We start from the raw sequence: 27,714 nt of genomic DNA, 5'->3' as shown, positions 1-27,714 counted from the left end.
TCTGCAGAGTGTGTTCATGGGTTATGAAAATGGAGAAAATAGAAACAAAAAGAAAGAAAGACTCTGTGAACTTGAGTCAGACTTAAAGAAATCATTCAACTTTTTAGATGAGAAGATTGATACCACTGTCATATTTGAAAGTCTCAAAGTTTGGTTATAGTCTCGCTTTAAGACACCGAACCTTGAATATGTATTCATTAGGGCTCTGCATTGAAAATAAATTGTCTTGAGTGTGTAACAACATAATTAAAGGGTGATTCTGGTTCATTACAACTTGGGCCTTATTGTCGCTGGTTTGGCCGTCTGTATTACAGGATATAATAAAGTACTCAAGAAGTTGCTGATCTGGCAACATAGCAACATTTCAGACAGGGCAAGAAACACAATAATTCAGATGATGATGGTTAGCTGAATGTATATTATAGACAAACATTAAAAATATGAGCCAAAATGTCTGGTACTATCACAGTTTACAGACTTCCTGATTCAACTTTGACCAAATATAGCTATTTGCTGTAGTTTTACTGTGAAATGACAGTTATAACTGAATTTTTTGGTGAGGTCACTTTCAATTTCACTTCCAAATAAGGTGGTTTAGACAAGATGATAAATAAGCTTTTGATTTGTTTACAACATCTCTGATGATCTGACCTGTGGTGTTTTTTTTTGCAGAGTTTGTTGTGGACGCAGTGTTCCCAGATCTTAGCAATTACTCTGCTGAGTAGCCTGCAATCTTATCACAACCGATAGAAACTGTAGCCAAAACTACTAAAATAAGACCCAAGTTGCAGTTAACTGGAATTATCCTTTGACACAACTGACACAAAAAATAAATCCTTAAAAAAGATTTTAAAAACAGCTCTGGTGTGTAGATCATGCATGAAACATGTGTGGAAAATGGAGAAAAGCTGCAACTGGAAGACCAAAAGACCGACATGGAAGAAGAGAAAGAAAACTATATCATGCAGGAGACATGATGTAGGAGGTGTGTGTGTGTGTGTGTGTGTGTGTGTATATTGCACAGTGTGATCCAGCTCTGCAGGTCCTGCAGCTTGTTAGTCATGCTCGTTAATATGCGCCTTTTTTACGGGCTCTGTTCAAAGACTGATGTGGTGTTTCATCTCAACCTTACCTTCTCCACACTGTCAGAGGAGAGGAGGAAGAGGAGGAGGAAGGGGAAGAGTGAGAGGTCGTAGCGGAGGTGAGGAAGAGTGAGGAGAGGAAAGAAAGATTGGGGTCTGTTAGTGTAGAGGGTTGTGAGATAGTTTCACAAGGTCGCGGCCTAAAGAAGGCACATTTAAAAAGCAAACAAAACAAAAAGAAACAAAAGTCTTGAGGGGTTAAGGAGAAAAAGAGCATGAGGTAAGTTGATGCTGCTCTGAGAGGAGGAAGTCGAGAGAGAAGATGAAGGCAGACACGAACTGGACGGAGAGGGAGAAGAAAATGTCGGGCGCCTGCAAGTTTCATCAAATTAAATAAAAGTCTGTCAAAGATTCTTTTAAAAAACAGAAATAGAAAGCAGATGTTGACCTATAAGACAATAGTCCTCGAGACAAGCAACCGGCCTTCCAAAGGGTCAGTAGAAACTCATCCTGTGCAACCAAACATTGTTCAGACCCACAGGATTTTATTTTACTAATCAAATCAAATTTTCAAAAAGACACCAAATATGTCAGGCTGAGTTTTGGAGAAATGTGTACAAAACAATGCAAAATTCATGTAAAAGATTCAGTTTCAATAAGAGATGGATGATGCAGAATAAACACACTGTCACACAGAATCATGACTTTAACCATCTTAAAACCACTTTAGTGAAACTAAAAGGGTTTAACAATGCAACAAGTAACACATTTCTAAAGTAATACTTTGACATTTTGGGAAACCACACGGTTAACATATAGCTGGAGCCAGCAGCCGGTTAGCTTAGCATAGCATATTGACGGGAAACAGCAAGTCTGGTTGGGTCACAAAATGCCCCAAAGGCATCTTTAAAACTCAATAAATAACAAGTTATTTCTCGTTTGTTGAATCTGCAAAAATAGTAAAGAAATATTTTAAACCTAATACAATGAGATTTTAACAGGTTATGTAACAGTCTAAATTACATACTGATGCCTGTATATGACCTACATAAACAAATAAGACCATCAGCAAGAAGATCGGCTACTTCTATATAGTAATTTTTAATGCCTGCCACCAGGTCGGATTCTCCTTAAAATAAGGCAGAGGATACAATACCGCTTTTGTCCACAGGGGTCGCCAGAATCAACACACAATGAAAGATGCTCATTGCTGCTTTAAACAGTCAAATAACATTAAAAAAGTCTTTCCAGATGACCAGCAGAAGCTTGAGGATGCTGTCATTTTTACACTTCAGTTCTTGTGTAGCGTAAACAAACAAGACATAACGTATTAATTAGTGAGCTTTAAAGGGGATGGTACCATTGGACAGAGCCAGGCAAGCTGTTTCGCCCTGTTTCCAGAGAAGGAGGAGAAGGGAGGGAGACACACACACACACAGACACACACACACACACACTTACATCACCACCAGTACCACCACTATCCCTCCACACTACCACACACATACTCCATACTACACCAGCCCATGCAGCTAAGGTAACCTGCTGTTTGCTTTAGCTTATTCAAGGGCATAGATTATTATCATATATTTTCCGGCTTTGATAAGAACTTGCTTACAATCTGAAAATGTAAATGTAAAAGAGGCAGTGGAAGGAAGTGGAGGAGGAGGAGGTGGCGGTAAAAACAGGCCACATCGCACCACATTGTACCCGACACGTACTGTGTGCGTGTGACCGCTCACTCGCCCTCGCCTCCCCTCCTTCTCCCCCACAGTCCTCCACAGGCACGCCAGCACCTCCAGGTCCGGAGAGCAAGGCTTTCTGGGGGATCAGAAACAGATGTGCCTCCTGCCCCTCTTCTCTTAACTCGCACAAACACACACACTGTCTTATACACACACGCTGGCGGCAATTCAGAACCGGCACCAGGACCCAGCCGGAGTGACGGGGCAGCGTGACCCTGAGCTTGACCCCGGCCCGCAGCACCTCAGACAGGAAAGGGACGCAATTGGCTTCAGCTGTGACCCTCCGCCCCCTCTCTCCTGCCTGGGCCCCCCCTTCTCATTAAGACAAACTGTTTTTTAAGGCAAAGCAGCTTTCACTACCACTAAAGCCAACACCCTGGAGCACGGAGAGGGGCGGCATGGGGAGGGAGGGGGGGAAAGATGGAGGGAAGGTAAAAGAACTAGGAACAAATAGAGCTGGAGCAACGGGGGTACAAAGGAGGTAATAAAAAAAGAACAAAAGATCAAGGTGAAGGAAAAAGTTAGAGAGAGAAAGAGGGCAGAGTGTAAGAAAATCCAGACTGAATGGGAGAGGGGAAAGTCAGGCATATCACTTGCAGCTGTTGCAGGCTCGTGCTCCCAGAATCCCTTGCAACTTGGCACGTTTTTTCTAATGAGAAAGGGCGGTGTCATGGTTACATTAATATCAAAACATCCAAAACAACAGCTTTGAGTTGGAGAAAGAAGACGCAGAGAAAGAGAGAAAGAAAGAGAGATGAAGTCACTTAATAATAATGACAATTAAATCAGTGTAATTATAAACAGCAGTAAGACGCATTTGTCTTGGAGACAGACTGCTGAGTGTACAAACAACATATTTATTTGTTTAGGGATGTGCAGGAAAGACATATGGAAAGAATTGGACTTCTTTCACTTCCATAAAAAAGACTTGAGCTTTTTATTTTTGCTTGCCTCTGCTTTTGTCCTCCCTTCTAATCCATCAACCCCTCCAACCCCCTCAAACACCCACATTTCTCTTCCAATTTCTTCATAACAGCAAGTGTTGTTCAGACTCAGTGGAAACTGTGTGTATGTGTCTGTCAGATCGTCTGTTCCAGGTTGTAGAGTCTGTAAAAGCTGCTGAAAACATTTGCATATTTCATGTTTGGCGACCTGCAACAGCCAAAACCTAAAGTAAAGAAAACAAACTATACAGATTTGTATGTGTGTGTGTGTGTGTGTGTGTGTGTGTGTGTGTGTGTGTGTGTGTGTGTGTGTGTGTGTGTGTGTGTAAGTGAGAGTGGCAGGGCATGCTGAGGTAGATTAATACCGCTGCTCAGAGGGGGGCTTCCTCCATTCAAAGCTGACTGATGTGCGTCCCAAATTGATTTATGAAAACGGCCCTTAATCAATTATGTGTGGAGAAAGAGGGAGAGAGAAAGAAAAGGAGAGAAGAAGAAAGAGAGGATCTGTGGGGTGTGAGGAATGGAGGGGGAGGGGGAGAGGTAGAGTGGGAAATAAAGAGGATAGAGAGAGGATGAAGCTGCGGAGGGAAAAAAGTGTGTGAAGGATGCTGCTCTGCTGGGGAATGTGTCTAATGGACGTCAGTTTATGCCACAGGTGTCCAACATGGTGGACGTGATGGTTTGTCAGGGAAACACAAAGCACTGTGTCTGATCCTGATGTGTGCAGCCAATTCTTTTGGCAACACACTGAGCATGCTGCAACCATAACACTTACCTTCATATCGCATTCATGAAACAAAGAGTTTCATTTCTCCAGACAGAAAAAGAGGGGGAGAAGTTGCATTAGCTACGTGTTGGATGGACACTAGTAAAGGTTGAGTCTGTGCAGCAGTGTAATGTGGTTTTTATAGTAATAAGGGCTCAGTTTTTGGTCGAGGAGGGGGGGGGAGCGGAGTAGAGCGAAGCTGTAGTTGTTTAAAAAGCCCTTCCCTTGCCTTGCCCATTGTGCCTGAGACAGGGGTGTGTGGGGGGAAGCGGGGGGTCACGCTGAGAGCTCGTTTCTCCTGCCTGTCAGAACTCTATCTGGGATCCAGCCGGAACTAATCAACTCCAATAGGCCTCCCCATTACCCAGGGTGCAATGGGCCACGGGCCGGGGGCTGGCCGGTGGGAAACAGAGAAGGAGGAAAAGGGACACACACACACACACACACACACACACACACACTTACACAACCACCAGTACCACCACTATCCCTCCACACACACACACACACACACACACACACACACACACACACACACACACACACACACTCCATACTCCACCAGCCCGTGCAGCACACACAACACTCCCACTGTTTCACACTGAAGCAATAATAAACACTTGCAATAATATTTTCACAGCAAGCAATAGCCTGCTTCAGATCAGAACCTCACGCAGCTGTGGAGTACACTCCTACACACATGGGCACCCACTCACATGCATACAGACATACACACACACACACACACACACACACACACACACACACACATACATACATACATACATTTCCTCGTCACGCACATGTTGCACCATGCTGATTTTTAAACTTGAGACATTTTAAAGGCACTTTTTGGTGAGAAAGCAGCAAAATCCCTTCACAAAATGGCTTCTACACATGACAACAAACTGCATCTGCATCAAAACAAACTCACAATAGAAAACAACAACAAGTAAGATCTAGTATTTATAACGTCCCAGTGGCTCAGGTGGTAATTAAAACAGTAATTATCACAATAGCTGCAATAATTGAATGTAATCTAATTTATTTTAATGCTTCTTTCTGTTTGTCATATTGTCATACCTTATTTGAAAGTTGGGAAAAATAATACATTATGACTGACTGATGTGATGATTATATTTTCTTTAAAAAAACACTTTATTTTGTTATTACTGTTATATACTCTGCAGTTTTGATATAACTGCCTTTATGTTTAACTATCTTTCCATTTCTATTTAAGAAATTAATAAAATATTATGAAAAAGTTGGGAAATAGTTTTACATAAACTCCTCAAGAGCCCAAATTGAGCTAATGCAGCACATTAATATTGCCATCTTGTGGCTAGATAATGACACTGCAACATTTAAGGGGGTTACACGACTTTTGTGAACTTTTATAACAAATAAAAAGTACTTTCAGAGGTAGTGTTATTAGGATAGGTTATTTGGACTTAATGTGTTAGTCATAAAGCTATTAAAGAAACTAAAGAATTTCTACTGACTTTGCAGAAAAAACAAGATATATAAACATTAATATTTTAATGATAAATCCATTTTATTATAGCTCAGGGGGAATTATGTTTAAATGCTAAAAATATGATCAGGAAGTATAATTAATGCCTTTCTCTTTCTAGAAATAAACTAGTTCCTCTCTTCATGGAGTCTAGACTGACGTCTGACAAAGCCGACGTCTCTTTGGATACTATCAAAGGCAATAGTGTGTGAGTGTGTGCACAAACTTTAGTGTGTGTGTTTTTCTGAGTGACTTCAGCCTCCTTCACTGAGGTGAAGTGGGGGCAGATTTAAATGAGTAAAGAAAACTACCCCCCTTCATGCCCCCATGTCATTGTGTGAGTGTGAGACTCGCTCTTGTCTCATTGGATGCACATTTTTTCCTAAAAATTTGACAAACTCCTAATTAATATCAATTACGTTTCTTTCCCCTCCTCCGCTATAAATTGCATGATGCATGTGTGAATATGTGTGTATGAGGAGTAGAGGAGGTGTGCTGACGCTGCTGAGAGGCCCAGATAAACGTGGTGCTGTTAGGGGGGAGGGGGGTCACATTGGAACCCAGGCCCTGTGGTAGAAGAGGGGGGCATTGAGAAGCACTGGGGTGGGGTTAATCCCCATTCACCCTGTCCTTCGCTCAACCAGGCCGGGCACAATAAGCCCCGCCCGCCTCCCCCTGCGTCTCCCCACTGACCTCTGACCCCACGTTTACGGATGCTGTCCCTGGGCCCTTTATGCCTCCATCCTGTTATTATCTGCAATATTTACTCCTTTTGATTTCCCTGCCGGCCATTGTCGTCGCCCCACACAGCCCTCCTGACTGACTGGAAAACTCAAGTGCTCTCCTTCCTACTCCAGCGTCACCCCCGAAACCTTAAAACCCTCAGCAAACACCACCTGAAGTGGAAATGAGTCAGCTTACAACCACTTATTTATGGCTTTTTGATTTGGGCCACAAGGAGCTGCACAGAAGAGCAGCAGCCAGTGAATGAATGGAGTCAAAGAGGTGCTGTTACAGGGGTGCCTTGTGGTTTACATGTAACCACAACATCCCTGGTTTGAGTCCAGCTGTGGGCCTCTGTTGCATGTTAAACCACTCTCTCTCCCCCTTTGTTTATTGTCTATATCTTTTAACAATATATGATCCAATAAAAGTAAAAAAAGCACAGAAGTTACAGTGTGTAACATTTAGGAGGATCTTTTAAGCAGAAATAAATATAATATCCGTAGGTATGTTTTCATTAGTCTCTTCTACAGAGTCTGCCACATTGAACCACCAGGTAGCTACAGTAGCACAGAATGGATCAACCAAATATTGGCTCTAGACATGGTGTTTTATATTTTTGAGTTTCATGGCCACCATAGTTTCTCCTACACGTTTAGAGGTCGAGCAGTATTCAGTTGGTTGAAATCTGCTGTTGACCTGCTGCAGCTTTTTTACTTACTTACTTACTAACTCCAGGTTGCCATCTGCTGACTTTGGACTGTAGTGCACCATTTTCTCCTACACACACACACACACACACACACACACACACACACACACACACACACACACACACACACACACACACACACACACACACACACACACACACACACACACACACACATAAACAAGAAGTAAAAGACAAAACATGATGACATGATGGCAATGGTCCTGTAATTACCAGAAAAGTACTTGTGAAGTAAATGTATTTGTGTACGTGAATGTCTCACATTAACAGACAAACACAACACGAAAATCCTTCCTAGTCTTAGAGGACTGATGAAGAATGACAGCAAGCAGCGATCACTGATTGCTCCAGTTGTTATTTTGATGTATCATGTGTGCCTGGGCCAGTAAATCACAATTAAAATGTTTGTAGGAATATTTAAGAAAAAAATAAATAAACAAGTGTCATAGAAAGAGAAATGATTGTTGGGGGCATAAAAATACCAACAAAGACCACAGAGACCAAAATAAACAAAGACTTCAGATATGAGAGTCAGAGAAAAAGGAAAACAAATGTTTGTGTGCATGTGCATGTATAATATCTTTGTGTACCATAAATAGCCACATGAGGCCATACTTTAGTGGAAACCACAGTGGAGAGGACAACTCTTTTCCCTCCTCCTCTCTCGCTCTGTTTTTCTTCATGACTTATTGTCACGCCATTCCCGTTGCCTTTTGAAAAACACAAATTAAACACAAACACATTGAAACTGAAACAAAAAAGTGATATCAAACATGCCTCAGAGATGTGGAAAAACAGACCATAACTAAACCAAACCACAGGCACAGAAACAACAAGACAGACAGTCTGACCGCATTTAGTTTGTACCATCGCGAGGGATTTGATGTAGCTGAAGTTTAAAATGTTTAGAGGGGAGGGAGAGAGAGGCAACTACACACTACTTTGCATGTTACATATAAGCACAACATGAATATACAGTCAACTTACTGAAAAGCATGCCACCAGAGACATTAAGTGGCACAAAAATGTCAAAACTGAGGGGGTTATAGTGAAAAATCAGCTAATAAAGTAACACTAATATCAGTGAAAGCATACATTGTAAAGAGGTTTGTAATAATTGAGATGTGTGCACTGTGACCAAGGTTAGTATCTTTATCTGGAGAAAGAAACCTATCGTTCAGTGAGGGTACATGTTTAGTGTTTTGTTGTTATACCTGCAATGTGATTAAACAAATACCTATAATATGCCATGGCCATTATCATTTATAGAAACAATGAGGACAAAAAAACAAAGTTTGTTCTAAAAAGTTCAACATTTAATTCAGTCACATTTAAAAATACAAAGATAAATACAAAAAAAAAAAAAAAACACAGATTTTAAATATCCTCATTTTTATTCTTCTTGTCATCTTACATGAGCGGACAAGGCAAACCAGCCGTCTTGCTCCCTCTGTTTCTCCATCTGTGGTGGAAAAAGAAAAGTTGTTATAGAGTTTTAAATCTAAGTGATAACAGTTTGATTAAACCAGAATATTTCCATGTAGTTGTGTGTGTGTGTGTGTGTGTGTGTGTGTGTGTGTGTGTGTACCTGTGTCTTATCTCTTGTTTCTCCTCCAAGACTGTGAGAAAACACTTCAGAACCAGCATATCTGAAATATAATATTATAATATTAGGGGATTAATTAAAAAAAAGGGGTCACTCTACACTACATTTAATTATACATATAACCATTCACAATAAAGATTTTGCTCCTAAACCTGAACTTTAAACTTTAATACTCATCATTAAAAATTGTATTGGTGTACTCTTTATACCAAAGGATGTCAGCTTTCCTGAGAGGATTTTAAGCATCTCTAATGTTGAGAAAGACTCAATTTAAGCAGATAAGATGCTCAAACAGTGAGTATAGGACGCATTCGTATGACAGTGTAACTGTTTTTATGGTTTCAAAGCTTGGTTTAGTCTTAAGTCCATGCTCATCTAAAACAGATACTCACCGTCTCACACCACCAGTCTGAGACAGAACCACCTGTGCAGGCAGCAGCATGGACACCTCTGGGCTTCCTCCTCCAGCTGAGAATAATATAATACAATTATTATTATTTTTCCCCAGGCAATGACACAGATGACATGAGTGAGCTGCCATACCTGCTGGTTGTGGGCTGCAGGCAGAATGAGGGATGGGGGAATCAGAGGGAGAAACACTTTGTTTCTGTTGCTCAATGAGCTCCAGAAGTCGACCCCTCGCTGCTGCACTCTCTCTGTTCAACTCTAGGAGGCGCTGTTCCACACGACCCACATTGAGGGTGTTTGGTGATGTTGCCTGAGCAAGACAGAAAAATAAAACTGTTAATTGAGATTATCACCCCTGAAACTGATTACTAGGGCATCCTGGTGGCTTGGAGTTTGGATAGGATACAGGAAGAATTCTGTTATTCACCTCTCTCTCCCAATCAAACCTGTGTTTCTTGACTTTCGCTCTACCTAAAAAAAGATTACTGGTCTATAAATGAGGAACATTTCTGTGGATTTGGCAGAACAAGCAGAGAAATCTCTCCTCCCTCTCCTCTTTTTTAGCTTTAAGAGAAAATGAAAAAACACATTTCAAAAGCTGAAAAAAAGCTGAACATTTCAAGAACATCAGGAAAATGCATTTATTCTCTTTTAACCACAATGATACATTGAGAGGATTATTTTCCAGCTAAACATATATTTTCTTCTAATTTCTTTAGTTAGACTCTTATGAAACACTTGATTTAATCTTAAAAATAAAAACATACAAAATATGATGTATGAATATGTCTTTATAGACGTAAGTCACCTTGAGAGACAGAAACTCACCTGATTGGTCGTTTGGTCCCCTTCAGCAGTCCTGCTCTCTGTGCTGCTGGAAACCGACGCCCTCCTCTCTCCAGCACTTTGCGGTGTGATTCTTCCTGTGCTGCCAGAGCTCAACCTTCTCTGCCCGATGCTACTGTTAGGTGATCCTCCGACCCCTGACCTGAGGCCCTTAGCCTGGCTAAGCTGGGCCTTGATCAGGTCGTTCTGTCTACTCAGCTGAGCGATCTCAGCCAGCATTGCCTCTGGAGAGAGCCGTGAGCTGAGAGGGTCAGAGGTCAGCGATAGTGAGGAAGTGGAGGGCAGGCTGGTGAGAGGAAGGCTGGTGAGGCTGGAGGTGGAGCTGTGGGCCTGGACGTCCCCACAGGAACGCTGGATATCTACAGGAGGAAGCTCCTGGTGCAGCTGTACGGGATGAGTCACTGAAGAAGAGGAGGAAAAGCAGCTGACTGAGTAAGATGAGGGCATAGGGCTGAAATCTCATAACTAAGAAAAAACAGGACGTTACCAGGAGTTTGCTGCCGGTTGTCCATCTGTCGAGGAGGGGAGAGCAACACAGCGGGAGACACAGAGGCTTGCAGTCGTTCAGGAGCTCGCTCAGCAACTGGTGCAGGCTGACAGACTGTTTACGACATGTAGGAACAAATTAAACTCTATTTACTATAAAAATATCCACGCACAGACAAACACACAACCATACGAACCTGCAGCTTTAACATCAACGTCTTGGGGTGGGTCAATGTGTGCCTCCAGTAGTCCAAGTCCCCCCATCACCAACACCACTGTGTCCAACTTATGCTCCAGCTCGGCTGTCTGCTGTTGCAACCCGGCCTGAGAGGATCCAAAGAGAAAGAAACGGGGTTTGTCAGTACAGTTGCAACCTGGACAATAAGCTAGCGTCAGACCAAGCTCTGTCTCACCTGCAGGGCGGCGGCCTCTTCTCTGAGAGTCATCGTCTCAGCAGTGAGAGCATCAATCAGCCCACGCTGCTTTCTCAACTCCTCCTCCAGTCTTCTCCTCTCCTGAGCCTCTTTGTAAGCTTCCTCTTCCTTCTACAAACAGTTAAGTTCAATGGATGTCATTAAATAGTCTATAAGAGTGTTTATTAAAGACTTCTTTAATCAGTTACTGTACCTGTTTGAGGAGGTGCACTACACGTCCCAGAGTGGAGACCAAAGCGACAGAGAATCCAGTGAGGCCTTGTGTTCTGTGCTGTTTTTGACTCTGTGCTGAAGCTGGTTCAGTGTCAGGACTCAGAGTATCCAAGTCTGCCTCCACCTGACCCAACATGGCCTGCAGCAGGCCCAGACTGGACTGATCCCCACTGAGAGAGGCAACAGAGGAACCATTCAACTCCGAACTCTGAGAAACATTCTTCCTGGCCCTGCTGGTCCTACTACTGATCCTGCCTGAAAGACATACAGAGAAACACAAAAAATATACTAATTTCTTCTGTTCATTGCAAATGTCAGCATGTTTAGCAGCTCACATGATGACATTTTTGCATATTATTATACACTACGAAGAACAGATAACTTCCTGATATTACCTGATTGGTTGAGAGACAGCTCAGGGTTCAGAATCTGAGAAACCAGGACTGATTGTTCTCCCATACCTTCCTCTGACTGGCTTTGTCTGGACCGAACACGCTGAACAGCCACTGTGGCATTGAGAGCTGAAACAAGGTGGGATGAGTTCGACTGAGCAAATGTATATATTTCCTTGTGATGACTTAAACAGTTTCCTTTCTTTGGGGGAGCTAATCTTTTCATCCTACCTGTTCGGTCTGGTGCTCTGCCTGATGTGCAGGGGGTTACAGGAACATTATTTCTGTCTGCCTGGTCAGTGATGGGACGACGGACTTTCTGTTGCCGCGTCAACCTGCCCCGAGACTGTGCCATTTTTCCAAGATTTGACCTGCCAAGAAAAGTATTACAAGTAATGTAGGGGTGTCAGCAGGATCAGAAATCAGATTTTGGTGGCAGGTACTGACTATTTTCCAGGCATTATTACCTTTTGATTACATTATAGTCTGAAGTATGACAGCTTTCTTCATCACTGTAGTCTTCATCTGAAGCGTCTACTTCATTAAGAGCCTGAAAGGGATCATTTTACACGTGCAAACATGTTAAAAACCAAAATCTTTAAAGCCAAAATTTAAAAACAGGACGTAAAAATACACAAACTTATAGTAGATTATTAGTAAGAACAAATGAGACACGAGTAGATAAAAAAATGGTAAAAACATAAAGTAACAAATGGATGACATTATTTTGACACAAAGTCACAAACACGCACACACACACACACACACACCTGTTGGTCCATCATTGACTGGCTGAGCAGTGACAGCTGAGTGGGAGGATCTGGTCTCTGGAGCACAGGCGGTGCTGACTCAGAGTCACAGTTTGGAGCCATTGTCACACTAGGGTGCCCTGTGGAAATACACAAACAGAGAAACAGTAATTAACATATAATCCTCAGGGGAAACCAAATATCTTTTTCAAAAGGTTGAAGAATGTGTCGTGTTTGCTTATGTCTACAAGCATGAAACAAGCTAACACTTTCATGTTGTATCTACTTGGCACTGCATTTATAGCTATGGCAGAGTGAATGAGACGTTTTCTACCAGTCTGCCTGCGTGGAGCATCTCCAAACAAGTCTTTGACGACGGCCATGGCTCTGTCGGAGCGTGCCAGCACATCCTGCAGCAGCAGCTGGTCAGAGAACACCTGTAGCGGTTAAACACACCATCATTATCATCATCATCACCAGCAGCAAAAGCCCTGTGATACACTCAGCACCGGGGGGGGTTCAATATGATTTACATTTATTGAAATACTTCTGTTCAACAAACAAAACCATAAAGCATCAAGAAAGCAAAGAAGACACTAAAAAGTAACAAAAAAACCGTTGTGTCACACACACCTCCCTAATGATGCTGAGGCTGGCCTGGTCTAGAGGTGCGGGGCTCCCGGGGTGTCTGAAACGCCGTTTTAGGGCGTTCTCTCTCAGCTCCCACTGCGCCGCAGCCTTGTTGTGGGACTTGTGGATCTCGTGCCGATGGCTCTGAAGGAGATACGAACAATCAGACAAGCAAATATGAGTTGAAAATAACCGTTCTGATTGTTTCAGTACTATCAGCTCACTAAAATAACGTTGAAGAGCAATCATAATGACTATTATAGAAAGAATCAGCATGTTTAGACCAATGAACAACCTTACCAGCTCTGCAGGTGTCGGCTTGTGCACAGACAAGTCGCTGACAGTGCTCTGAAACAAACAAGAGGGCTGTCATTACTTAAATGGTTTAAACATGTAGAGATTTACATTAGGCCTGCACATTTAATCGAAATATTATTGAAATCGCAATAGGTAGAAGGTAAAATGTGTGACAAAACAGCATCATAACGAAGTACTGTGGCACTGCAGAGGCGCTCTGGTCTACAAATCTTGTTCTCCAGATTTAAGGAAACATGTTTATTTGATACCAAACACCCAAACATTTAACATCATGTCAAAATAATCCCAATGTGATGTTTTTACCATATTGTGCAGCCCTGTAACCTATAAATCCTAACACCTAAAGTACAAGTGCATGCCAAAAGCCACTGTAACCACTGAGTAGTCTTTAAACCAGGACCAGGTGTCAGTACTCACCACCCACTCTCTTTTGGGAGCTGCTGCCTTTTTGGGGCGAACAGGCCTTTTTCCTCCTTTGGTGTGTTGCTGCGGACGCCCCACTCTCACAAAGGACATCTGTTCACAGGCAGTACGAGAAAAGATTAGCCCTGTAGCTCCACGGTAGAAACACACATTTGTTTTGTTTTAACATGCTTGTATACACTTAGCTTCATGCACCAGAATATGTAACTAACTTAACTAAGCTCTAACTAGTTAGCAGTTGTTTACGTTACCGGTAACGTTAGCTGGTTGTTGCTAGTCTAATTTAGAAATAGCACTTACGTTTTGATGAAGTTTGCTAAATTATATAATAAGGTCGCTTCAGGTTGTGTTTTATAAGTTTGCCACCACAGCTGACCGGTTGTCGAGGTTGGATAGATTCAAAAACTCTTCCTCTGTTTGTTGTGTGACAGTTTTTCAACAGTTGCGCGCCACTTCCTGTGCTGTTGCCACGGACACGGCTTCACGGCGGTGCATGATGGGAAATGAAGTACTGGCGAGGAAGGAGACTCAGTGGTGGAAGAGGAATACTTTTAGAAACTTAATTATGATATAATGTATGATTATAATAAAGTATAGTTATTGTAATATACTTAAGATACAAGTGTTAATTATACAGTTAAATTAAATCACTTATTTATTATTACTAATGCACAGCAAGCGCCATTTTAATATTGTAGTTGGTTGAGTTTGCAGAGCAGACTGAATGGAGTAATTCTTGACCAATGGTATTCATGATTATTCAGATCCTTTACCTTAAAGTAGCATTACCACAGTGTAAAATGAGTGCATTATATGTAAAAGTCCTGCATTCAAAGTATAGTACATACTTAAGGTATCAAAAGTAATGGCCCCTGTTTTATTATTACTTATTTTATTGTTTAATTATTATCAAAGATGCATTACCATGTGCTCAGCTTTTTACAGTTGTAAGTGAGGGCAATTTTAAGTACTCATGCACATACAGTCAAGGCCGAAATGATTCATACCCCTGGCAAATTTTGACTTAAAGTTACTTTTATTCAACCAGCAAGTTTTTTTTTCTCTTTCTCCCAAAAGATAATAGGACAATGTACAAGAGGCATCATTGTGGGAAAAAATATTTCTCAGCTTACGTTTACATTTGAACCAAAAGTGGCATGTCCAAAATTATTCATACCTTTTGCAAACTGTCACAGTTTTGGGGAAAATCCAAAGTTCTATACCTCCAAATAGTCCAAGCTGTTCTAAAGCATCCTACCTACCCTGATTCATTGGGAACAGCTGTTTTAATCAACAGGTGAGAAACAGCAGCTCTCTGCAGTTGGTTTGTGGACAGTCATGGCTAAGACAAAGGAGCTCACTGAGGACCTGCGGCTGCGCATTGTGGCTGCTCACAAGTCAGGAAAGGGCTATAAGGCCATATCTAAATGTTTTCAAGTTCCAGTGGCTACAGTGCAAAGTATTATTAAAAAATACAAGACGTTCCGCACTGTGGGAAGGATGTGGTCGGAAGCCATAAGTGACACCGGTGCTGGCCAGGAGGATAGTGAGAGAGGTGAAAAAGAATCCAAGGATCACCACCGAGGCCATCCTGGTGAATCTGAGCTCTGCTGGTGGCAACGTCTCAAGGCAGACAGTCCAACGGACACTGCACACTGCTGGGTTCCACGGACACAGACCGAGGAGGACGCCACATCTCCAGATAAGGCACATAAAAGCCCGCTTGGCCTTTGCAAAGGCTCATCTGGACAAAGAAGAAGACTTCTGGTCTTCTGTTTTATGGTCAGATGAAACAAAAATTGAATTGTTTGGCCACAATAATGTATCCTTCATTTGGCGTAAAAAAGGAGAAGCCTTCAACCCCAAAAACACCATCCCCACTGTCAAACATGGTGGTGGGAACCTAATGCTTTGGGGATGTTTTTCAGCCAATGAACCAGGGAACCTAATCACAGTAAACGGCACCATGAAAAAAAGATTCTCAACAACAACATCAGGCAGTCTGCAGAGAAACTTGGCCTTGGGCACCAGTGGACATTTCAGCATGACAACGACCCAAAACACAGCAAAAGTGGTGAAGAAATGGTTAGCGGACAAAAACATTAACATAACAGAGTCCTGACTTGAATCCAGTTGAGAATCTGTGAAGGGAGCTAAAGATCAGGATGATGGCAAGAAGACCCTCCAACCTGAAAGAGTTGGAGCTCATCGCTAAAGATGAATGGGCAAAAATACCAGTGGAGACATGCAAAAAGCTGGTCAGCAATTATAGGAAGTGTTTGATTGCTGTAATAGCCCATAAAGGCTTTTCTATTGATTATTGAGAAGGGTATGAATAATTTTGGACATGCCAAATGTAAATAAAAGCTGAGAAATATTTTTTTTCCACAATGATGCCTCTTGTACATCGTCTTATCTTCTGCCTGTGTCATTTCCAATCAAGAAAAAACTTGCTGGTTGAATAAAAGTAACTTTAAGTCAAAATTTGCCAGGGGTATGAATAATTTTGGGCTTGACTGTATACTGTATTAATTATAGTTTAACCTAAAGCAAGAACCTATAGGACTTATAGATTAAACCACTGGGTAATAATGTTGTCTAAGTTAAATTTTGAATGCCATGCCAAAAACATGACTTCTTCTAACTACTATATTTCAAACACTCATCTCCATATTCTCTCTAATCAGTAATTGTAATCATTGTTACTTTACATCTGGAAGTTCTGCATTTATGATTATTTTGGAATCACAAATATGACAATATTTTCCTTAAACTTGTTATGTGTTCTTATCTAGTTCATCTAGTTTTGCCAGATGTTCGCACAGGAGCAAGCATCTGGTAACTCCACTAGATGGCATTGTCACCATGTAAGTCACCGTTGCTGTGTGCTGGGGGGGATGTCTGCAGGCGCTCCCCAAAAACTGCCCAAACTCTCAGCTGCTTTTCACCCAGGAGACAACTAACAGTCCTTCAGCTCAAAGCTCAGTCGGGAAAAGTTAAACTGAAGTTTGCACATAAAGCAAACCTCAGATATAGTGATGGGAGAAGCTGCGTGAAAAAAGCAACAATATTTGACCGGAAAACAATCATTTAAAATAAAATTGCTTGCTTTCACAATTAAAGCACGGTGATTATTTTATTTGTGGTTGACTTAAAAGTTTAGTTTAGCAGATCTGAAAGGAGAAAAGATGGAACTGAATATATCTCAATCTGTAGGCGAAACGCTTGAGATCTTGTCTGGGAGATACTAAAAAAATATGGTATTTTTTTGCATTTTCTATATAATAAATATATATTTTAAATTGTATTTCCTGAACTCACTTTGGTGCATTCCAAAAAAGAAAACTCCATAAAGTTTCAACATGCACATTTTATTCTGCATTGTGGTTTTATTTTACAGGTTTCAACCGGAAGTTGTACTTTAGTCTTTGGCTCTTGTCACCGGCAGCTCCTGGGGTTTATTACTCTATTAAGGGGGGATGTGTGTTTGCATCTCACTTTTTACACGCCCCTCTCACTCTGACGCAAAGTGGGATAGACTCTGCGCGCTTTAGTTCAATCGGGCTACACTGACCAGGTTGACTGACTCCTGACGCCCAACAATGCAGACCGAGCCACAAAAGTTTGGAAAGTTGTCTTTGTGCACGGGGCAGGCGGTGAGGGGTCTCAGGGGTGACAGCAGCATGGATCAGGCTACAAGTTTCTTCTCTGCATCCCTGTGGAAAGTGATTTGAAGAGTCAGGAGACATGAACAGCCTTGCCGCGGTGCCACAGGAGATCATTTAGTCTCTCCATACTGGATTTAGCACGAGCTCTGTTTACATCTGAACTCAGTTTTGAGGGAAATTTTCCTTTTTTTATAATTTTTTTTTGCTTTCAGTCGAGTTGTGTTTTGTTTGGTGCTACTTTTGGATAATCACCTACAGCGCGGAGTCACTTTTGGAGACGTTGGGTCGGAATTACGCACGGGATTCCCCAAACAAATGACAGCTTCTAAGTGGTTTGTTGCTCCCTCACTTCATCCCCTCAGCTCCCTGCATCGCACCGATCCATCGACCCCTCACCAGGTTAGGTAGACGCGGGCAGTGAAAGCCTCTCTGTCTCTTCCAGTGCGCCGGCGTGCGGCCGCGGGCCTCCTGGCCGAGGATGTGGGGAGGAGGTTTCCCGATGTATGTCACCGTGATTGTGACTCTACTCCTGGTCATTATCGACGTGAAAGCCAGCGGGGAGTATTGCCACGGCTGGCACGACTCCCAGGGCGTGTGGAAGGAAGGGTTCCAGTGTCCGGAGAAGATCGACGGGGAGGACGCGATCATCTGCTGCGGGAAATGCGAGCTGCGCTACTGCTGCTCCAGCACGGACGCACGGCTGGATCAGGGCAGCTGCGATAACGACCGGCAGGCTCAGGAGCCCGGGACAGGGAGCAAGGAGAACAAGGACTCCGGTGCAGGTACAAACCCAAAAGTTCTACTGTTTCAGCAGCTTTTACCACAAATATTACGCACGTTGATGTTCAAATCAGTCATTAATATAGTGTTAAATAAACTGCAAAATAGGGCAAAATAAATGAGAAATTTGAAAAAATTATGGGAAAAAAATAGATTTAGTGATTCTGATGACCTGGATGTTACTGGGAGGTCGTTTTGGAGTATGGAGACTGTCACAATAAAAGCCTCCCTTACATACTGAAGTCTTCACTGTGAATTATGCTGTGAAATACGTCCAATACAACGTACCAAAAACTAGCTGACCTGTTGCTTCAGAGCACTGGTCCATGTAGTTAAGTCTCAGCCAGACCTTTGGGTTTTTTTTAACGTTTATTCCAAATTAATTAAAGCCTATAAGTGTGTTAACGCCATGCCCGAGGTGGACGCACAGGGTGTCTTAAATGTGATTGTAAATTTCAGACCTATTACAAGGTTCGGTTTCCTCTCATAAACCCAGCAGTCGCACAGTCTCCCCCCCCCCAAGAGGTTCATCTGCTGCCTGGCCCGGTTGGCAACGACAGCTGCACAGGAGACAGCGGCAGACTCCTCCAAAAAAAAAAAAAAACCCCCAGTTAACTGCACTCACAAATGGCAAACTGTGCCGTGCTGCACTTATAAATAGCTGTGTTTGTTCTGGCCTGTAACAGTGCAAGAGGGGGCCGGGCTCAGATCACGTTGTCCCCACGGGGATCAAGTTTGGACTTGACCGGATCTTGGACAGTGGCTCACCAGAGGCGCTGACAGCTCTGCCCATAAAAAAAACACACACAAATCGCGTTATGTGTCATTTCCTACCAGGCTCGGAGGAGTCCCTTTTCTCATCATGGAACTCCTGTAATCCCCCACTGCAGCCGCTCTGGTGTCTGTGGGCTTTCAAGGGATTCACACTCTGATCTGCTTGTATAGAAACTGCATTTAAACCAAAACTTAAGGCAAAATATGACCCATATTTTCCAATTCATGTAGTGGATTAGGTAACAAAACAAGCCTTTTCTCTCAACCCTGGCTCCCCATTCATCATTGCTTTACATTCCCATAAATTAATCTACCACAAAGCCCCTTGAAGCTGCATCATATCTTGGATAAAAGATCAACAAGTAGATAACAGCACTCCTGAAAATAAGCAAACACTGGACATCAGAGAAAAAGGCAACACAGGCTTACTTCATGTGTCCCTGGAGGATATTATGCCCTCGTTTTGGACCTCCAGCTATAATCTGTCATTTGCTAAGACTATCATGCCTTATCACAGCAGGAAGAGGTATATACATTTCATTCCGTGGCCTCCAGCCAAAATAACTTAAAGAAAAGCAGCCTTTTTTTGTGCGTTTCTTTCATTCACTTTGTGCATTTTGTTCATTTTTCATATGCTTGCAGCCTATTAATCATCCAGGGAAAGATACACCCCATGATGTCAATGGATAACAGGCAGGAAATTATTAATGTGCTCAACATGAAGGAACATATGGTATTTAGGAACAGGAGAATGCCCGTGGGATAGCCGGAGAGTCTCCAGCCAGCACAGCCACAAAGACTGTGCCCAAAACAAGAGCTTAAGAGAGGGGGCTGCTGTAACTGCGGCATGGCTGCCACAGCTCAACTGCTGCAACAGGTGTGGAAGAGTGACAGGGAACAATAGGAGGGTTTCAACCAGCAGAAAATCACAATTACCAAGAGGTCAAGAAAAAAAATCCTATGTTTGAAATATAGTAGGAAAGTTATGAATTTGACAAACAGTTTTCAAGACAATTGGCAAGCTTGTGTTGGATACATGTGCTCTACTTAAGTACAAGTTTTAGGTACTTGTGGCTTACTTTTCATCTTTTTCTTCATTGAGATTGAGAGAGAAATGCACTTTTTTACTCCACTGCATTTATTTGACAGCCGTAGTTTTTATTTACACCTTAAGATTTTAACATATTATAAGCTTATAAAGTGGAATGCATTGTTAGATGTTAAACCAGTGGTTCCCAACCTTTTAGAGAAGCGGCGTCTACTCTGAACCCTTTGTCATGTTTCAGATGTCTATGAGCCTGTTTACACCCTGGTATTAACATGCATCCTGGGTTTATACCAGGTGTAAACAGGTTCTATGAGTTGTTAGCAGCTCCTCAAAGAGAGACGATCACATTTAAATAACCATTGGTGGCCCAAAGAGGTCAAATGTTTTCAGCCATGCTAGAGGTTTAGCTGTATGAATAGCAGTGTTGGTCCACCCACTTTGGTCCAGACTGAAATATCTCAACAACTGCTGGTTGCATATTCATTTGGTTCATTCATTTATTGTCTCAAAAGAATGCATCATATAAACTTTGGTGATCCTTTCACTCATCCTCTCACACCACCAGCAGGTTTAAGTTGTTATAACTTTACTGTAACCTTTTCATTTAGTGTCAACGTAAAGTCAAAGTTTTATCCAACACTTTGGTTTATAAATAAATACTCACAGAACTACTGACATTCAGCCTCAGTTGTAGGCAAATGTTAGCATGCTACCACACTAATCTAAAATGGTGAATGTGGTAACATCAGCAAGTTAGCGTGACATTAGCATTTGGCTCAAAGCCACATTTTACCTGAGTGCAGCCCCACAGAGCTGCTAACATGGCTGTAGACCGTCTTGTTTCTTTTGTCCTTCCCTGTTCACGACCTCCCAGATTTATCTTGTGACCCTCAGGAGGGGCCCCGACCCCTAGGTTGAAAACTACTGGACTGATTTACAAACAGTATATAAAATAGCTCCACTGGGAGCAACAGTAAAACGCTCCCCACTGAGGCATTAGTAATCTAATGATGTGATACATAATTATATATAAGTCACAGGGGATTCTTTTACTTTTAATACTTTGAATATATTTTACTGATAATACTAATGTGATTTTACTTGTAATAAAGTATTTTAGATAGCTGTAATGGTATTTGTACGTAAATAAAGGCTCTAAGTACTTCTTCCACTCCTGTGTTTGCTGTACTTTAAGTGGTACTTTTTCCCCCTTTCACCACTGATTTATAGTACAGTGTTTTGGAAAGAAACTCTGCAGTGAAAGTAGGGATGAAGTAACATAAGACGAAAGTTTCTGCGATTACTAATCCCCATCATCCATGCAGAAAAAAGGGAGTGGGAGCAGAGATGTTGAGGTGGAGGCCATATAAGTGCAGGAAAAGGGGGCAATCAAAGGCTCCCTGGGACATTTCTGCACTTGTAACTTATATATGTGTTGCCATAACAGAGTTCCTGTTAAAACCTGTTTACAGGAAGGTGTGTGGCTGTGAGGTACATTAGCCTCTGAAGTTGACACCGCCTCTTGTCAAAGGGAAATGGGTCAAGGTCCTAGTTTGTTTCATGTCACCATGTTTCGGCCTTCTCTGCCACTGGCCTGTGTCTTTTGTCACCTGGACTTACCGCCTCAGCCAATGAATGTCTTCCAGCTCTTAGCGGTTTTCGCGCAGTAATCCTTTTTAATACCCTGCTACTTTTGATGAGCATTTTGAAAAGTTTCTCAAGGCCGTATGGATGTATTTCAAAGAGACAAAAGGAAACTGGAGCCAGTTGCCACCTCTCTCTCTTTGGCATACAGTTACACTTCATAACACATGGGCACATTCAAAGCGGAAAATAACTACACCCTGTGGGAACAATAAAACACAACTAATCACTTATAATGTAACATGGTCGTTATTGTGTTTGTAAGGTGTTTGTGTGTGTGAGCATGGGAATGAACGAGCACCTCAGAGGTTACCTCATCTCGCCTGTCGCACTGTTTCTGCCAAAAAACATTCACCCTTCGCCTTCATCATTTGGCCGTAAAGGTGTAGTTAGAACAAAAACTGTTATTTTTTTTAAAGGAAAGTTATTGTTGATCATGTTTCAAAGTTGTTGTTGGAGCTTCTCACTGGAACGGAGATCTTCACCTATAAAAATGTCAAGATTTTTCACCTGTGAAATAATACCACTGCTATTCGACCCAGCAAACGACACTGATTGGTGGGGTTGTGAGAGTTACACAAGTCCTTTCTTTAAAGTCTGATTTGCTGTTTTAAACAAAGAGAAAGAAAAGGTCAGTGAGAAGGAATTGGCTTACTCCTTTGATTTAAAAGGCTGAATAACCTCCCATTCAGCTACATTAAATCAGTCAACTCTAATACCCTTCTTTACGCAGAAGCCAAGTACTGTAGTTCAACCTGAGTAACTTATTTTCAGAGGGTTGGTCATAAATAGATGAAGAAAAAAAGAAGGGTCACAAATATCTGCTGGCAGCCGGTCTTAAGAATGTCACCCACACACACATACACACACAGGTCTGCAGGGTCGAGGAGGCTGGGGACACAGCAGGGTGCTGAGGATTAAAACAGATCAAAACAAAGTTAATAACTGCTAATGAGAGCCTGGGACTCCCTGGGGACCCAATCCCGGTGTACTCAAGTCCAAACACTCCTCCTTGCTCAGTCTTTTGTTTCACTGTCTCACCCACTCTCCACTCCACTTTGCCTGTGCACAGAAGCAAGACGTCTGAGTGTGTGCTGTTTGAAGTTTAATATTTAACTTAGAAGTTAATATTTTGCCACAGAGGCGAATCAGATTGCTGTTTTTTTAATGTGAATGTGTCTTTTTTTCCTTTTTTCTCTGTAGTGCCCATCTATGTGCCGTTCCTGATTGTGGGCTCAGTGTTTGTAGCTTTCATCCTGGTGGGCTCAGTGGTCGCTGTGTGCTGCTGCCGCTGTCTCCGGCCCAAACAGGAACTGTCATCAGGAGGTGCGTCAGGAGGTGGGTCTGGCGGTGGTCGCCTCTTGGAAACCATCCCTATGATGGCCAGTGCTGGGACCTCCAGAGGTTCATCGTCCCGCCAGTCCAGCACGGCCACCTCGTCCAGCTCCTCCGCCCCACCTGCAGCACCCCGCCCCGTCCCCCCTCCCCTCATGCGGGCTCAGGCGTCCTGCTGCCTGCCCCCTGATGCCAGCGTCTTTGTCAACATGCCCACTAACTTCTCCGTGCTCAACTGCCAGCAGGCCACGCAAATCATGCCACACCAGGGACAGTTTCTGCACCCACAGTACATCGGCTACGCCCACCCTGTATCCCCTGCCCAAGCCTACCTGGACCCCACTCAGGGAGGATACAGACAACTCCAGTCCCCCTGCCCTCCTCCCACTGGTGGGTCCAGTGTCACCAGTGACCAGAAATACCCTCCAGTGACTGTGTGATGAGGGGCCAACCTGCAGACCACTCTGCCACTTTGTTGTGAAGTTTAACCTGTGAGGCCTGTGCCAGAGACCTCTTGGGGGGGACGCTGCCAGGGTGGAAAAAGAAAGGCAGGGAGTCAGACTCACATGAAGGACTCATAAAGCCCTTGAGGCAGCAGGGCCTGCCCTGTTATTGTGTGTGGTGTGTGTCTGTTTAGTGTGTCATATGATCTCTTGGCAAGTTTAAATGAGCTAAGCTCAACCTATGACGGGGTAAGATGGATCCATAAACAATGTCCTATCTTGATGCAAAGACAAAACTGCATATTGGAGGGTTATACAGCCCAGATGGGTAATAATGCACAGCTAACTGCAGCTCAAATAAAGTCTGTACATGTGTTTGTGTCTGCATGTATGTGTATGTGAGAGCGAGAAAAAGATTTGTTGGCTTATATGTGCGGGAATGAGTGACGACTGGATGATTTATAGCAGTGAACTGTATAAAAAATTGATATTCAAGCAAAAAAAAAAAAACTATGACCACATGCTGTGTTAATGCCATGTGCACATCTGCACTTGTGAATGGTTGTGAGTGGTTTATACAATACAGTTTGTTTGTGTTGAAAGCATGAGGAAAGAAAGCATGTGAAAAGATGTTTGTGCTGTATGTATGTGCGTGTGAGGTCAGTGTGGAGTGTGGAGGGATGTGGACGTATGAGTAACTGTGAGTGAACTGTGTGTAATGGGAAATGCAGGTGGCGTGATGTGAAAGGCAGTCGCAATCTCCCTGTAGACCATTTAAACTCTAATGAAGTGAACACAGGACATAGACTGTGACGCTCCACCCTACTATACAACCCCCTTCCTACCACCCAAAAAGAAAACTAAAAAAACCCCCAACTGTCCAGAGTGGAAACACACTCACAGATCCCCAAAATGTTTTTAAAAATATATTCATGCATGGCTGGCAGTTAATGTACCTGACAAGTGTGTAACAGAGAAGGAGTGAGAGGCAGCTCTCTGAAGATTACAGAGTTAATTATACAGTGACAAGTCTGCCAACTGCCCCCTTCACTTCTCTCCTGTGAGAGGTGTGTGTGTGTGTATTTAACACTCCCACAGTTCAGTGCGTTAGCAGAGGGCACGGGCAGCTCCAGGGCAGCTTTGAGTCATTATTTTCCACTCAAGAAAGGAGCAGAAATAGCAGTTATTGGTTGTTAATCTGAAGGAAAAAAAGAGAGTTTAAGTTGCATTTTCTTTCAGCCATCCTGTGTACTGTTGTGCGGCTGGGTTACTGGTAACTCAGTAACATGCAACTTGAGGAATGTGCTGCTCCACTGAGCGTGCAGCCTGAGATGTCCCATAGTACTGAAACCGCTACGTCTGTGTACCTCATCTGTACTCCGAGCACGATGTCTGATAAGATGCAGTCGGCAGCTTGTGTGTGTGACAAACGAGAGTAAAAATTATGTATGAAAACTGGTCCAATTTGATGCAGGAGTGACATTTTTCATATGAATTCTAAAAAAAAATAAACTTTTAAATGGAAATCAGTGTGTGGAGAGCTTGTGTTGCAGCACTTTATCACCTTCTACTGTCTTTAACGTATAACAAGAGATGCTTTGCGTTTTTAAAAGCAGATGTTTTTGTTCTGGATGAGTGATATTTACATACACACACTTGTAAACTTGGTTAACAAAAAAACCCCAAATGTGTGGTGAATGGGTTTTGCACACAGAGCTTTCTCAAATTCTTAATCCCTTTGAAACACAAACACTCTCCTACTTAAACACTAATTACACCCATTCACAGACAGCTCTACCACCCACAGAGGACAGAGCGAATACCTGTCACTTCACCCGACACACACAGAGGAGGAACAATAAACCCGCAACAATGGACAGTTTAAAACTATGGCGGTTGTGGAGGTGTAGTTTTGGCAGGCTCCTCCAGAAACTCGGCTACAGTAATGTGGAAAGCGGAGCGAGCCGTCTGGGGAGCCACTGGGGAGGAGTTGAAAAGCAGAAACGGCTCTCTGGCTCCTGCTCAACCGTGGCCCCGATGGATTCTCCATACTGGAACAGCTGTAGTCGGTTTGGGCTGGGTCGGATCCAGGAAGGTGGGTGGGAAAGGGGTCTCCAGTTGGACTCCATCGTGCTTAGGGGGGGTGCATTAATCGGCTAATGGTCTGTCTACACTGAGTCTCCTGAGCTTAAAGAGGGAGCGTGGGAGAGGTTTATTCTGCTAATATATGAAATTATATGCATCTCATGTACAAATCAAGCCTTTTTGATTCGTTTTAAGCATAAAATGTAAAACAAACTCCTCCCAGCTTACAATCAAGAGACAGAGACATTTAGTCAGGCCATGGATTGATTAAATTTAATGATTAGGACTCAGATAGACAACCCCCCTCTCCCACCCTTTCAGTTGTGCATTCCTGAACCAGAGTGTCCTCAACACAGAGCACACAGACAATGGACTCTACATTCAGACAAATCCCAGAGCCAGAAAAACACATGATCTAGGCGAGTGTCTCAATCAGATCCCTTCTGTTTGGATGCCTATTAGCACTAGTTCAAGTAAAATATTCCCTCTAAGACGTCTCCACATATGAGTACAAAAAACAGGCATTAATTAAAAGAGGAAACAAAATATAAACACATACACATTAATGTCCACTTTAATAAAAAATAAAAACAAAAGAAACAGTCCAATTAAGAGTGGGAGTCCAACAGAACTGAAGGAGGAAGCTCTAATGCCAGGCTTGCTGCTTCTATGTGAGCTGACGGTGCTAGACAGGCGGCATCAGGAATCACAGGAGTGGTCAGAAACAACCGGAAACAACGTGGATTATTATAATTTTTTTTAAAGCGAGAGATGTGCCACAGAAGGAGGAGAGACGTGGAGGCAGCAGGAGCGGCTATGAGATGGAGATGATAGGAAGGAAGAAATGAAGGAAGAGATAAGCAACAGGTCCCAGTTGGGTTAGGAGAGGTTGCAGCAGGTTGGTGGTCCAGTTTGGCGTTAGCGTTCTGCCTCAGTGGCATTTCTGTGGTGTTTGGCAGTGAGGCTTGGTACTGCGATGGGACAAGGAGGGTGGGGGGGTTGTGCGGGGGCCGGAAGCTGGGGTGCAGAGCTCTGGAGGTCTTCGGTCTTTACTTCCCTCCCTCCCTTTTTTTTTTTTTTTTTTTTTAAAAAGGAATTCACCGGCGCATGTGTGTGCGTGTGTTTATTTTGACGTCCCCCCCTCCCCATCCCATGTCGGCATGTGATGACAGATTAGCTGAACCCACCTCACGAGAGAGACGAGAAAGGAACCGAGAAAGCTAACACACGCGAGCCGACACACACATGCACACAAACACAGGAGCGCCAATGCGTGCAGACATACATGCACGGGCAGATACAGACGCACTGGAATGCGCGCACACACACACACACACACACACACACACACACACACACACACACACACACACATAAACGCACAGTGGCATGAAGCAAACCCAGTCTGTGGGATATACAGATATGAGTAGCAGTCTCTGAGTTTGACTCGTCATGTCTGTGCGTGGATATGATTGCTCATGCTTGTGCAGCTCGAGTGAGTTTGAAGAATTATGTTGAATATTCCATGAAGTCGGCCGGGTCCCCTTCTCTCAAGTCAGTCCTCCATGCGCCAGCGACGGCCTCCACGCCTGACCGTGACCCCCACCCCCCATCTTTGGGGGGGTCAGGTCATAGTTCTAGTAAGGCCACAGCAGGGGTCGGTCACCCGGCGTGAGGGGTATTCACGTGAGTCTGTTTCCGCTGTCGCCTTGACAACCGTTGCTACGGTGAGCTGAAGCCTTGGTCAGGGGTGGGGCTAGAGGCTGGGGCGTTGGCGGGTGGTGTCGTAGGAGCGCACTACCTGGGATTGGGACACCACGCCGTGCTCCTCCTGAGAGAAGGCATAGCCGTCTGCAGAGAGACAAGAGGAGGGAGGTTTTTAAAAAGAAAGTTGAACTCTGGGGTATGTACGGCAGTATAGTGCAG

At 43.2% G+C, this 27,714-nt stretch overlaps 3 protein-coding genes across 11 annotated transcripts in view; 1 reads left to right on the top strand and 2 right to left on the bottom strand.

Annotated features, from left to right (window-relative positions):
• Positions 1-8,800: 8,800 nt before the first annotated feature.
• On the bottom strand, positions 8,801-14,476 carry spice1 (spindle and centriole associated protein 1). Of its 3 annotated transcripts, XM_051411221.1 has the most exons (18): positions 14,312-14,475; positions 14,006-14,104; positions 13,571-13,618; positions 13,274-13,414; positions 12,975-13,077; positions 12,662-12,780; positions 12,359-12,441; positions 12,123-12,262; positions 11,895-12,020; positions 11,480-11,754; positions 11,266-11,397; positions 11,050-11,176; positions 10,854-10,967; positions 10,349-10,767; positions 9,656-9,830; positions 9,505-9,580; positions 9,095-9,155; positions 8,801-8,968 (listed from the first exon to the last, which is right to left on the bottom strand). In XM_051411221.1, the coding sequence occupies exons 2-18, from the start codon at positions 14,102-14,104 to the stop codon at positions 8,912-8,914; spliced, it is 2,295 nt and encodes a 764-aa protein (XP_051267181.1). In that variant the 5' UTR covers positions 14,312-14,475; the 3' UTR covers positions 8,801-8,911. The 3 variants fall into 3 exon arrangements, with proteins under 3 accessions (XP_051267181.1, XP_051267180.1, XP_051267179.1); XM_051411220.1 differs by having other exon boundaries at positions 9,505-9,830; positions 14,006-14,136; positions 14,312-14,476; XM_051411219.1 differs by having other exon boundaries at positions 9,505-9,830; positions 14,312-14,476.
• Positions 14,477-17,501: 3,025 nt separating this feature from the next.
• On the top strand, positions 17,502-25,229 carry LOC127369821 (protein shisa-2). The gene is made up of 2 exons (XM_051411566.1): positions 17,502-18,461; positions 23,129-25,229. Exons 1-2 carry the CDS (start codon positions 18,158-18,160, stop codon positions 23,698-23,700), a joined length of 876 nt encoding a protein of 291 aa, XP_051267526.1. The 5' UTR covers positions 17,502-18,157; the 3' UTR covers positions 23,701-25,229.
• Positions 25,230-26,034: 805 nt separating this feature from the next.
• Positions 26,035-27,714, bottom strand: part of atp8a2 (ATPase phospholipid transporting 8A2) — a 47,420-nt gene continuing 45,740 nt past the window's right edge. For all 7 annotated transcript variants that reach the window (XM_051411555.1, XM_051411557.1, XM_051411556.1 and 4 more), the window contains one exon: positions 26,035-27,639. In XM_051411555.1, coding sequence (XP_051267515.1) covers positions 27,545-27,639 — 95 coding nt within the window. In that variant the 3' untranslated portion in view covers positions 26,035-27,544. The remainder of the gene's footprint in view (positions 27,640-27,714) is intronic.

The sequence above is a fragment of the Dicentrarchus labrax genome, unplaced genomic scaffold, assembly GCF_905237075.1.
Source record: "Dicentrarchus labrax unplaced genomic scaffold, dlabrax2021, whole genome shotgun sequence".
In the NCBI taxonomy this organism is placed as follows: Eukaryota; Metazoa; Chordata; class Actinopteri; family Moronidae; genus Dicentrarchus; species Dicentrarchus labrax.
Note: the sequence above shows the minus strand (reverse complement) of the source record. Positions and strands in the feature narration are given on the sequence as shown.

What these genes read in the sequence shown, in the direction of transcription:
- spice1 (XM_051411220.1), bottom strand. Translation starts at nt 14,104, where the DNA reads ATGTCCTTTGTGAGAGTGGGGCGTCCGCAGCAACACACCAAAGGAGGA. An exon ending in AGTCAATGATGGACCAACAG is followed by an intron (nt 12,442 to 12,661) that starts GTGTGTGTGTGT and finishes GATCCCTTTCAG; the next exon opens with GCTCTTAATGAAGTAGACGC. An exon ending in GACTATAATGTAATCAAAAG is followed by an intron (nt 12,263 to 12,358) that starts GTAATAATGCCT and finishes TTTTCTTGGCAG; the next exon opens with GTCAAATCTTGGAAAAATGG.
- LOC127369821 (XM_051411566.1), top strand. Translation starts at nt 18,158, where the DNA reads ATGTGGGGAGGAGGTTTCCCGATGTATGTCACCGTGATTGTGACTCTA. An exon ending in GAACAAGGACTCCGGTGCAG is followed by an intron (nt 18,462 to 23,128) that starts GTACAAACCCAA and finishes TTTTCTCTGTAG; the next exon opens with TGCCCATCTATGTGCCGTTC.